Raw genomic sequence first — 13,708 nt, 5'->3', positions numbered from 1 at the left:
GAGAATGCAGACATACGGTTTCTCGCTTTCTGTCCTCTCTGTGTCTCTCTGTCTTTCTGGCCAGTGCACTTCCCCTATAGTAAAACCCTCTAAAAAAAAAAAAAAAAAGTCTGATCCTTGTTAGAAGCATGTTTATCTTCCTTAATGTGTTTGTGTGTGTGTGTGTGTGTGTGTGTGTGTGTGTAGTTGAGTTCCAGAGAGAAAGCCAGCTACTTGAAGTCTATTCCAAGCATGTATCTTTCATGGTACTCTGCTCACAGACCACTGATGATTTCTCGTGTTAACTTTGATACTCCTAAGATATTTTAGGCCATTTATAATCTGGTCTCTGCTTAGTTTTAGAGCTTTTTTTTTTTTTTTGAGAGATTTTTGCTATGGGACACGTGTGATTGCCAGAGTGACAGAAGAGACAGACAGAAAATAAAAAATCATCCCTGAGAGGGGATGCCAACTACAACCCCTTCTCCTCCATTCTCCTCTCTGGGTTTTGGACATGCATGCACATGCACCCAGAGTGAGTTTCAAGCTCCTCAGTTCAAAACTGGAACCATGGTTGACCATGTGGGAGTCCAGTGCCTTAACCACCATGCTACCTTCTGGCCCCAGTTTTAGGACTTTTCAACCATATTTCTTCACCTTTCAAAAGGAAGGCTCCAGCCACCAGAACAATTGTCCATCCCCTAAACCGCCAATGACTAAGCATCCATCCATGAAATTTTCTCCCTTACCACCTTCCCCTCACATAGTCAGGTGTGATCAGTGACTGTAACCAGAAAATGCTGAAGAACTGTGAGGTAATTTATTCTAGAGTGGTCCTGGATAATTGCTATATTTTTTAAATGAATTCCCCCAGGCTCCAGGCTCCTAAGGGATACATCCCTTAGGCCTGGGGATGGGAAGAAGGGGAGATGTCAGAAGGCTGGTGCAGACACAGGTGATGACTACAGAGGCTGCTACTTCACATGCCTAGAATGAATAAAAGGGAGCAGGGGTCTTGGGTCAGGACACCGAAGTCACCCTCAGACATATCGGGTAAGTTGAGCTGATGAGTGTATGAGCTCCTCCATGAACGTCCTTCTAGCCTGAAGGTCTTGTTTTCCCCAGTTCTTTGATGTTCTGCAGGACAGCTTTCCAGATAGAACCTTTTTCTTTCCACATCTCCTCCTCCTATGACTTCCCAACATTCTAGAAGTACCTTGCTTTTCAATTATAATCTTTGTTAATAATAGCATTCATGAAAGTTGCTCTGCAAATTAGTCTCACAAATTGTATTATTCAAGGATAATAGCTCTGTGAGATAAGCTTTAGTGCAGTATTTCTTAAATGTAGTATTTCTTAAATGCAGCATTTCTTAGTGCAGTTTTGTTTTTAAAACCACCTGTGGATGCTTAAGAAAACATTGCACAGTCCTCCTCTAAGAAATTGTGATTAAATTTATCTAATAATGACTCAGCGATTTAAACTACTTTTTTAAAGAGAGATTTTTGATAGGGTGCATGTACTTGCTGGAGATACAGAGAGAGATAGAAAGTAAGAAATCACCCCCCAGGAAGATGGCCATGCTGCAATCCCTTCTTCATTCTCCTCTCGAGTTTATGGGCATGCTTGCACACACACGGGTCTGGTGTGAGTTTTAAGTTGTCAGGTCTCGGACTTGAACCACGGTTGACTAGGAGTTCAGTGGCATAACCATTACACCATCTGCTGGTCCCCAGTGATATAAAATTTAAAGACAATGTATGTCTTTGCTACTCAGTTGCAGTCCACAGACTGTTGCACTTTTATGGTCTGAGTGTTAATCAGAAGTGTAGAATCTGAAGTACCGAATCAGAATCAGCGTTTTCACAGAAGGACATTTCATCTTAACAGCACTGCCTTAAGTGATTCTTTTGTCCAGTCCAGAGTGAGAACTAGTAATATAAGGGGTGAGGAATGAATAAAGCTCATTTCATCATCGTTGGCAACATCTACAAGTAATATCTCCAATCTGTGATCCTAGTTGCTCTTTGGACACCAAGTAAGAGTTGATTCATTGATTGGGGAAGCAAAATACTGAGAAACCAGCTGTATGACTTTACCTGGATGTTTCTTCCCACAGTAATGCTAGCATAAAATGTCCAAAGGTGGGACCAGCAGTTAGTGTGAGGGCTATGTTGTTGAACTCCCATGTAGCCAACCGTGGTTCGAGTCCCAGACCCAGTGGCTTAAACTCACGCTGGGTGCATGTGCATGCATGCCCAAGATCCCGAGAGGAGAATGGAGGAAAAGGGAGTGCGGTGTGGCCATCCCCCCTGGGGGGTGATTTCTCACTTTCTAGTCTCTCTGTCTCTCTGGTGAGCGCATGCGCCATATAGCAAAAACCTCTCAAAAAAATGTCCAAGGGTAAAACTGTTTATGAGACTTAATGATTAAACACCATCAGCTAGGAGTCAGTGTGTATTTTTAGTGAAGGAGCTTCCCAAATTTTTAATGCTGTTCCTCTTCTTTCTTTGTCAGAACTGAGGCACACTGGGGTATATTAGAGTCCGAGTTCTCTTGAAGTCCTAGCCATAGCATTTATGCATTTGTAAGAGAGAGAGAGAGAGAGAGAGAGAGAGAGAGAAGAGAAGAGAAGAGAAGAGAAGAGAAGAGAAGAGAAGAGAAAAGAGAAGAGAGAGAGAAGAGAGAGAGAAGAGAGAGAGAGAGAGTCATTTTAAGAAATAATTGATGCTATTATGGGGATTAGACAGTCCAAATTCTGCAGAGCAGGTCTGTAGGCTAGAGACCTAGGGAAGAGTTGATGTTACAGTCCTGAGCCCAAAGACAGTCTGGAGACACAATTCTTTTTTCTTCAGGGGTCTTCAGTTTTTTTCTCTTAGGCCTTCAACTAGTTGTACGAGGCCTACCACATTATGGAGGGTCACCTGCTTCTCTCAAAGTCTACTGACTTAAATGATCATCTCATTATGAAAATACCTTCACAGCAATGTGTAGGCTCATGTTTGACTAAAATTAGGTGTGAGGGCTTAATGAGGTTGGTGCATACAATTAACCATCACATAGAGTATGGATACATGAGGAAGGACTCAAGTGAAAGCTTGAAGATAGAAATTATCCTTTTTCTTTTTTTTCTCCCATCATTTTTTTTGAGAGGTTTTTGCTATAGGGCACGTGCGTTCGCCAGACAGAGAGAGACAGAGAGACAGAAAGCGAGAAATCATCCCCCGGGGTGATGGCCACGCCGCAATCCCTTCTCCTCCATTTTCCTCTCGGGATCTTGGGCACTCACGCACACGCGCCTGGCGTGAGTTTTAAGCCACCGGGTCCGGGACGCGAACTGTGGTTGACCACGTGGGAGTCCAGCAACATAGCCATCACGCTAACTGCTTCTCCCATCATTTCTAAACTTATCGTCATATATGTTTTGTCAGAAAAATATCAATGATATCTTGTGGACTTAAGCCCAAAATGATTAGCCTAAGTCATCAAAATTAGTGAAAAGAATAGTATATTTGAGGTACCCTAATATTATCCATGAATAAAAAATACTACGTTCATGGGACCAGCAGTTAGCGTAATGACTGTTGTTGGACTCCCATGTAGTCGACCACAGTTCGAGTCCCAGACCTGGTGACTTAAACTCACGCTGGCACTTGCGCATGTGTGCGCGCGTGCCCAAGATCCCAAGAGGAGAATGGAGGAGAAGGGACTGTGGCGTGGCCATCCCCCCTGGGGAGTGATTTCTTGCTTTCTGTCTCTTTGTCTCACTCTGTCTTCCTGGCGAGTACACTTGCCCTATAGCAAAAACCTCTCAAAAACAAAAAACAAAAAACTACATTTGTAAAGTTTATAATAGAGTGTCAAAATTTGGTGCTCAATGGTTAAGGTAAGTTGTTGTTCTGGTAAGAATTAGTTTGGTAGTATTCTAACTTGACAAGAATTTTGCTATCTTTAATTATGGGGAAACGTGTGTCTAAGCCTGAAAGGCAGCTTATTTATGAAACATTAGCTACATCCAGGTGCTGTAGCAGGTGCTGGTCCTGCTGCAGTCCTGCAGGCAGACATGGCCTTTCCTGTACAGGGTTTATCATCTGGCCGAGAAGTCGGCTGTAAACAAGTGAGCAAGGGCATTGAGTGCTGTGGAACGAGCGTGACGTGCTCAGAAAACAGAGCAATAGGTCTCACCTGGTCTGGAGATAAGGAGGGTTGAGCTGAGTCAGCTCCTGCTACAGAGCCTGTAATCTTCCTGATGGAAAAATAGTAGCAAGCCAGGCAAAGAGGAGGCAGTGGGAAGAATAACAGAAATTATTAGGGAGGAGGAACAGAAATGTGAAAAACTGGAGGCAAGAAATTATGACTTGTAAGTCCAGCACTGTGGAAGAGTGGGATGAAAGTCATTGTAGGAGGAGAAGAGGCTACAGTCTAAGGCAAGGACCAGGCTTTGAAGCACCTTTTGTGCCCTTGAAGGGTATTTTCCCTTTATTTTATAAGCAATAGGAATCTCCTGAAGTATTTAATCAGGAGAGTGAGATGATCAGATTTTCCTCTTAGAATGCCACTGTGAATACAGTGTGTTGCAGGAGAAGAGTGTTGAAGCACAGAAGAGGGAGATGAGTTGAGAGGCATTTTCCACAGGCCAGGTAAGATAAGATGTCAGCCTGGTTTAGGAATGTGGTGATGGGGTGAAGAGTGGATGAAATAGTGAATTAAGTGCAGAATATATGGAACTTACTAGATTGAATGTTGATGGTAAGAGAAATAAATGAGAAAATAAAACTCTCAAGTTTCTGATTTGAACCTGGATTGATCTCTCTCACTCTTTGAAATTACTTTTTTTAAAGACAAAGATTTTTGCTGTAGGGCACATGTGCTCAGTGGAGACAGAGCCAGAGAGACAGAAAGCGATTACTCACCTTCCAGGGCCATGGCAACACCACAAACCTTTTCTTCCATTCTCCTCTTGGGATTTTGGGCACACAGGCACACATCCCCCGTGTGAGCTTTAAACCATTAGGTCTGACACACAAACCAGGGTCAGCCATGTGGGATCCACTGATGTAACCATTATAACGTCTGCTGATCCTGAGCCAGGATCTCTTTCACTAAATATTAGAAGTCAAGGAAGATGAGGTTGGAAGAGGAGCAGGAAGTTCTGAATTTCATTTGGGATCGGCTGCACTCAAGATTCCTGTGATACAACCTTGGGAAGATAATCATTGAGCCTTAGGATATAAGTTATGCAGGTTAGATAGACTTCACCTGAGTTTTAAATGCTAATTGAAGCCACTGGAGTAGGTCAATTTTTATTGAGGGCTTATGTAGTTATAAGAGAATGGAGTTTGGAAAAGAATTCCTGAAGTACATCAGCATGTGAGATACTGACAGAACAGGAGCCAATTATGATTACCGAGAATGACTAACCAAGCAGGTAACCAATACATTCTATGTCTCAAAAGCAAATAGAGGGAACCAGCAGTTAGCGTAATGGCTATGTCGCTGGACTCCCACGTAGTCAATCGTGGTTCGCGTCCTGGACCCGGTGGCTTAAAACTCACGCCGGGCGCGTGTGCGTGCGTGCCCAAGATCCCGAGAGGAGAATGGAGGAGAAGGGATTGTGGCGTGACCATCCCCCCTGGGGGGTGATTTCTCACTTTCTGTCTCTATGTCTCTCTCTGTCTGTCTGGCGAGCGCATGCGCCCTATAGCAAAAATCTCTCCAAAAAAAAAAAAAAAGCAAATAGATAAGAGTATTTTAGAAAGGGTAAAATTTTGTTACATGTTAAAGAAAAATGAAAAAATAAGTCATGATTATACAGAGTCTCATTATAGACATGAGTGATACATATACATATATATATATATATAAAATAGTGAAAACAAGAATTTCTGCAGAACACCTAATGGGTCATAGAAATATGTTTGTTTTTCAATTCAGGCTTTTAAGAATATTATTTTCCCCATTTAAAGATACTAGAGACCGATTATGAGAGGAGGGAATCAAACCATCTCAGAGTTCCTTCTCCTGGGCTTGCCCCTCCAGCCAGAACAGCAAAACCAGTTCTATGCCCTGTTCCTGGCCATGTACCTTACCACCGTCCTGGGGAACCTCCTCATCATCATCCTCATTCGGCTGGACTCCCACCTTCACACACCCATGTATTTGTTTCTCAGCAACTTGTCCTTCTCTGACCTCTGCTTCTCCTCTGTGACCGTGCCAAAGCTGTTGAATAACATGCAGAGCCAAGACCCATCTATCTCTTATGCAGGTTGCCTGGCCCAAATGTACTTCTTCCTGTTTTTTGGAGACCTGGAGAGCTTCCTCCTTGTGGCCATGGCCTATGACCGCTATGTGGCCATCTGCTTCCCCCTCCACTATGGCACCATCATGAGCCCCAGCCTCTGTCTCTGCCTGGTGGCAGTGTCCTGGGTGCTGACCACGTTCCATGCCATGTTGCACACCCTGCTCATGGCCAGTTTGTGCTTTTGTGCTGACAACGTGATCCCCCACTTTTTCTGTGATATGTCTGCCCTGCTGAAGCTGGCCTGCTCTGACACTCGAGTTAATGAGTTGGTGATATTTATCATGGGAGGCCTCGTTGTTGTCATCCCATTTCTACTCATCATCATGTCCTATGCACGAATCGTGTCCTCCATCCTCAAGGTTCCTTCTGCTAGGGGTATCCGAAAAGCCTTCTCTACCTGTGGCTCCCACCTCTCTGTGGTGTCACTGTTCTATGGGACGATCATTGGTCTCTACCTATGTCCTTCAGCTGATAATTCTACTGTGAAGGAGACTGTCATGGCTGTGATGTACACTGTGGTGACCCCCATGCTGAACCCTTTCATCTACAGCCTGAGGAACCGAGACATGAAGGGAGCCCTGGGAAGAGTCATCTGTAAGAAGAAAATTCCCTTCTCTCTATGATGGGTACACTTGGGATTAGTACATCATTTATCCAGTAAATATATGAATATTAATGTTGGAATACTATTTCATATTTTTCCCTACTATGAAAACTTGTGTTAAAATGGCATACTACATAATCATTCAGTATGTTAAAGAGATGAAGTATAGCTGGGTAGTTGAACTAGGGAACGGGATCTTAGTAACCAAGCTAGGCTTTACTGTTCATCTTCCCTAGGTATCCCTGGAAAAATATAGCTTAAGAATTAATGTGCTTAGGACCAGCAGATGGTATAGTGGATATGTCCGTGGACTCCCACATAATTGACTATAGTGTGAATCCTGGATCCGGTGGCTTAAAATTTACACTTGGCATGTTGTGTGTGTGTGTGTGCCCAAAAATCCCAAAAGGAGAATGGAGGACAAGGGTTTGTGGCATGGTCATCTCCCCGGGGGGTGATTTCTCACTTTCCGTTTCTCTGTTTCTCTCTCTCTACAGCGAGCCCACATGCCTTATAGCAAAAATCTTCTCTCTCTCAAAAAAAAAAAAAGGAGAATTAATGTGCTAAATGATCTGAATGTTTTACATTCTTAATCTATGCTATAAGAGAAATTCATTTAGCCAGAACTCTTCTTTGATTCTGGAATCTTTTTTTTTTTCTTAATTAGAGAGATTTTTTTTCTTTTAGGCTATAGGTCACATGTGCTCACTGGATAGACAGAGAGTCAGAAAGCTAGAAATAAACCCCCAAGGGGATGGCCACACCACAATCCATTCTCCTCTCAGGATTTTGGGCACACATGCACATGCACTTGGCATGAGTTTAAGCCACTGGGTTTGGGACTCAAAACATGGTCGACTACATGGGAGTTCAGTGACATAACAATTTCACTATCTGCTGGTCACTGGAATCATTTTTTTTTCCAAGTGGCATTCTATACTCTTAGGTCAATACTAAATAAAATCTAAACATCTCAACCTTCCAGACGCCCTCTGAATGTCTCCTAATATCTCTCCCTTTGCAATCTATTACACCAATTATTTTTTAACAATCCCCTCTCCTCCAATGTATTCTCATGTCTACATAGTCTTTTCTGTCCTCCATGACCTTAAGTGGAGTTTTCTAACCCTTTTTTATGCTCTTTGTCTTTGCTTCCACTAAATAAATAAATAAATAAATAAATAAATAAATAAATAAATAAATAAATAAATAAATATAGATCTGGTAAAATAAATAAATAAATAAATAAATAAATAAATAAATAAATAAATAAAAAAAAATAAAAAGTTCAGTCTTTAAGGATGCTTCTGTTCTGTTTGACCTTTTGCACCTGACAAAATAACCTTGTATCTATGCTTTTAGTCTACCCTTGGGACAATTTGAAGGAAGTACAGAAGATACCCTCAGCATTTTACAGACTGAAAATACAGAGTTGGACCACTTCCCGAAGCACTGTGTGTTGATTGTTGAGCCTATGTACAGTCCCAGACGATCTGATTCTGCTGTTTCTTCTCATTTTCTTCCACTTCAGAATGGAGAGCAGAACTTATTTTTTTTAAACTTAACTCCACTTACAGCATGGATAGGTTTCCACCCTTGGTCCATTGTTTTCTTAGATGTCCCCTCTAAGTGCTGGCATACAAATATCACTTTCACCCTCTGGTATATACCATTGACCTCCACATTTCCACCTGAAACCCTGGTCTTCCCCAGAGTTCCCAACTCTTATTCTCACCTACCCCATGGCCATCTCCAAATGAGGCTCTGGGAACAGTTCGATCTCGATATGCATGTTAAGTGCCACCCAAGTCTGCTCTTTGATCTTTATTCCATATCTAGATGTATGGTGTCACCTTGTATCCAGTCACCTGGGCAGCCATTCCTGTATGTGTATAGGCAGGGAGAAACATATAACAGACAAAAAGAACATAAAGTTCTCCGTTGAAAAAAATAAAAAATCTAAATGTTCTGTACTTTTGCTTTAATAAATAAAAAATTTTAAAATAGAAAAATAAAAAATAGATTATGGATTATACAATTTTGTATTTTGCTTTTTTCATTTAATATTGCATTTCCTGAAATATTTTATTTTTCTCATATGGCTGTTATGGTAATACCAGAATTCCTTTTATTTATTAAAAGGGAGAGAGAGAAAGAGAGAGACAGGTACCCACAAGTTTTTATCAAGTCATGATCCTTCTCACAGCCTTCCAGCCAGCCAGTATTATGGGCACCCCTAATAGACCCACATGTTCAGATTGATCTGGGATCCAAACTTTCCCCACGCCCTCCAATTTGACTCCACTGTTGTGCAGTGTCATCCTATTGCCTGCATAATACAGCAATCGTTTTGCCAGAAGTATCAGTGGCAAAACGATTAATATTCCAATTAAGCCACTTTCCTCTATACAGAAAAAACAAAATGAAAAAGGCAGTGAAAAAGGCCAGCAGGTGGTTACGATGGTGGATTCCTGCATGGCTGACCAAGGTTCTAGTCCTGGATCTGGCAGCATGAAAATCATGTGTGTGTGCCCCAAATCCCAGAAAGACAAAAGAAAAGAAGGGATTGCAGTATGGCCATCTTCCCAGGGTATGATTTCTCTTTGTCCTTCTCTCTGTTTCTGCCTCTATCTCTGGTGAGTGCACACTCCCTATAGCTTAAACCCAAAAAAAAGAATGAAAAGTTGATCCTATTCTTAATAGCAATGAAAAGTAGGTGCAAGAACTATGGAAGAGAATTTTGAACTGTAATGAAAGATATAGAGAATATAACAAAAATGAGCATATATAGTGCTGTTGGAATAGGTGCCCCATTTGAAACAGCTTCTCAAAATGTTTTTATTGCAATAAAAACAATCCAATTAAAATTGTACAATTTGATGAATTTCAAAACCTCAGTGTTCTTACATTTCATTTCATCCAAAATCAGATGCCTCGTGGAATTATTTTTGTGGAAATTGACAAGCGTTTCCTTAAGTTCACTTGAAAGACAAAGTGGGAACATGGAAGAATTTCACAAACATAACATTGAGAAGCTGGACCCACGAGTCTGCCTGATTACACTGATGTAAGGCACGAAACCAGGTGAAACTGTTTCAGGCTGTCAGCAGTGAGGACAGTGGTAGCCGTTGGGGTAGTGCCTTGCAGGGCACACCAGAGGACTTCCTAGTGTGGGCATGTTTAGTTTCTTGATCTGGGTACTAGTGTTACAAGTATGTTCCATTTCCACAAATTCATCTGACTTTACATTTATTTACTCGTTTCTAAATATATATTTTTATTTCAATAAAACACTTTTCAAAAAGACAAAAAGGGATATATTTGAAAAATAGGAATCATTAAATTGATGGTTTGTCTAGCAAATATCAATATATATTCGAAAAAAATTCCACTTATTTAAATGATGCATATTTATAAAGGAATTGACAAAAATAAATGGGGTAAGAAGAATGTTAAAAATGAGAACAAGGTTCCACATGGCTACTGTGAACTAGATTTTTAAGGGAATGAAGATATTCTACTAATAATTCTAACCTTGCCTATGTCATTCAAGAATCAGTTGTAGAAGAAGCCACGGGCCTTCAGAACAAGGTTCCACATGGCTACTGTGAACTAGATTTTTAAGGGAATGAAGATATTCTACTAATAATTCAGCCTCCAACAAACGAGCTAGCGGGTTGAAATATTCCCCACTATCTACTGAATCTGCTGCACCAGCAAGCACAATAGAACAGCAAAGAGTTTCTGGATCACCTCTGCCTGCTTGCTCCTGAACATTAAGGCTGAACCTCAAGAATTTGAAAGAAACACAACATTCATCAGATGACAAGAAATCACCGCCGGATCACGAGGAACATGGGAAAACAAGAAAATACCTCTCCTCCTAGGGAAAAGAGTAACTCTTCATCCACAAGCAGTTCGGTGAAAATCATGGAAATGTCTGATAAGGAATTCAGATCATTCATAATGTCTAAGCTAACAGAGATGGAAGAGAAGAAAGATAATGAACTGCTAAAGAGAAAGGAGAAAGAAATTGACGAGTTCCAAGAGATGAGGAAATTCCTGCAAGATCTAAAAGTGGAATTACACACTTTACAAAAGACTCAAACGGAACTGCTAGAGATGAAGTCTATAATACAAGAAGTAAAAATCTCCCTGGAAAGTATTAAAAGCAGACTAGATCATTCAGAAAATAGAATCTCAGATGTAGAGGAGAAAATGGCTGGCCTAGAAAAATCCACCATGAAGGCTGAGAAAATGGCACAAAAATTTGAGAATAATATGCGAGAAGTACTGGATACCATCAAACGTCCAAATATCCGGATAATTGGCATTCCAGAAGGTGAGGAAACCCATAAGGGCATTGATAATCTATTCCAGGAAATCCTGCAAGAAAACTTTCCAAACCTAGAGAGGCATTCAAAGATCCAGTCCCAGGAAATACAACGGACCCCAAATAGAATCAACCCTAGAAGATCTTCTCCAAGACACATTATAGCCAGGTTGACCAAAACTGCAGACAAAGACAAGATACTAAGATTAGCAAGAGAAAAACATCAAGTTACCTACAAAGGACATCCCATCAGGCTAACAGCAGATCTCTCATCAGAAACAATAAAAGCGAGGAGAGAATGGGAAAATATATTCCAAGTGTTAAGAGAGAAGCAGTTTCAGCCAAGAATACTGTATCCGGCAAGATTATCTTTCAGGTGGGAAGAAAAGACAAGAACATTCTCAGATAAACAAAACCTGAAAGAATTTACCAGCACCAGACCAGACCTCCAAGAAGTTCTCAAGGATGTGCTGTATCAGGAAAACTAAACGCAGATACATGGAAATAAGAGTCCAAAAACTGAGAAAGTAGCTAACTTAATCATAGGGACAAGTCTGGAGTTGAATACTATATCCCAGAATTTAATCAGGAAAATTGAACCAGAACAGAAGATAAAAGTATATGAGACTGATAGGTTCATGCACCTACCATTTGAACAGAATCCTAACCTGTTTCCGGGCTTTAAGCAAAGTTCCTTGGCGGTTCTTTGATTTAAGTTAAAACTGGTTTTCTTAGTAGTAATGAGTGAACTCACCAATGAAAGTAGTTAGGTTATGTAGGAAATTGTGTGATCAATGCAATGTGGGTGGGAAGGGAATGGAGGACAATTTTGGACACTAGAGGTGGTGTGAGAGGAGGGTGGGAAGGGACAGAGGGTCAGAAAGAGGGGTGGAATTAATTCTAGCAACTAGAAGTGGAAATTTATTTTTTTTGTAATGTGCATGATTGAGTCACTATGCAGCGTGTACTGGATGGGAGATCGCATTTTGTGTGCTGTGATGATGCCTAGGGAAGGAATGCAAATTTACTTACAAAAAAAAGCTTCAGGAATGTATCTATTAAATGACTGCAGTAGGATATGTAGCCCCAGTTAGGTGCTAATTTATAGGATGTGTAAAGTTAGACTTGTGCTCATGGAAATGTGTGTGTCACATATGTTTGCTAGGAGGGTATTTGGATTGATGAGGGTCTTTGGTGATTCAATAAAATGTTGGGGGGAAAATGGTATAGAAATAGATAACAGAGACAGTGTGGGAGGAGAACAGGAGGTGGCAGAGGGTAAGAGAGAGGGAACCAAGGATGGGGGGAAAAAGCAAAACATACAGAAAACAAGAAATCGAAGATCATTTGCTAATAATAACATGTTTGTTGATGTGCTTGATTGAGACAATATACAGTGTACTCTGGATGGAAAATCTCATTTTGTATGTTGTAATGATGTACAGTGAATGAATGCAAATAAATTGGAAAAAAAAAGAATGTTAAAAATTAATTCTATATATATAACTACAGTTATGGGCAGGATTTGTTAAAGAATATTTGCAGCTTATTAAAGGGTTCGAAGCAGAGGATGCATCATTGGAATAAAGCAAAATGATGGAGTACAATGTAGCCAGATGTTATAGTATCAATGCAGATGTGCTTGACTCCTTCCTTTTCTTCACTCCTTGTGTTTAAATCATCACCAAGCTCTGAATATTAAGTCGTGATTGTCTCTCAAGCCGGTCCCTTCCCCCCCTCCCTTTATTTATGGTTTGTTTTTAATCTCTTGCTACTATTGAAATTTTGGCTACCATCACCACTTACCTTTCCCTTCCCTGAATTATCTGTAGAATCCTCCCAACCGTTTCCTTGCCTCTGGTCTCAAAAGCCTCTAATTTATTCTTCATAAACAGCCATAGAGAGTTTTTTTTAAGAATGCAAATTTGATCATGTGTATCCTCTGCTCAAAATATCTCAATAGTTTCTTATTGCTCTTCTTGTGAAATACCACGCATCTTACCTTGGTTACATGGCTCTTCAAGACATGACTATCTGCTCTTCATCTTTATCACTCAGTTTTCACCTCTACCACCTTGCTTACCCTCCTCCAAGCATTCACACTACACCTCAACCATACCAAACTTCCTTTACTCTGTAAAAACACCAGGCTTTCTCATCTCTGGGATTTTCCATATATCATTTACTCCCTTTGGATAGCTTTATTCCTTTCAGATGGTGCTTAAACTTTATTATATTAAAAATACTTCTTGGTGAAAAGAAGATTCCTCATGGCTTCTGCAAACTAGGTATTTCAGGGCACATGGGAAATGAAGATTTTCTACTGATAATTCAGCTTCCAGCAAACAAGCTAGTGTGGCAGGAGAGGCCAGGCCTTCAGAAGAAGATTCCTCATGGCTTCTACGAACTAGGTATTTCAGGGCACACGAGAAATGAAGATTTTCTACTGATAATTCAACCTCCAGCAAACAAGGTAGCATGGTAGGGAGCC

General features: G+C 40.8%; 1 protein-coding gene across 1 annotated transcript; it reads left to right on the top strand.

The window, feature by feature from the left end:
• Positions 1–5,961: 5,961 nt before the first annotated feature.
• LOC102472117 (olfactory receptor 1E2) lies at positions 5,962–6,903 on the top strand. Its single transcript, XM_006167585.1, has one exon. The coding sequence runs from the start codon at positions 5,962–5,964 to the stop codon at positions 6,901–6,903; it is 942 nt and encodes a 313-aa protein (XP_006167647.1).
• Positions 6,904–13,708: the final 6,805 nt, after the last annotated feature.

The sequence above is a fragment of the Tupaia chinensis genome, unplaced genomic scaffold (assembly GCF_000334495.1).
Source record: "Tupaia chinensis unplaced genomic scaffold, TupChi_1.0 Scaffold144899_1, whole genome shotgun sequence".
In the NCBI taxonomy this organism is placed as follows: Eukaryota; Metazoa; Chordata; class Mammalia; order Scandentia; family Tupaiidae; genus Tupaia; species Tupaia belangeri.
Note: the sequence above shows the minus strand (reverse complement) of the source record. Positions and strands in the feature narration are given on the sequence as shown.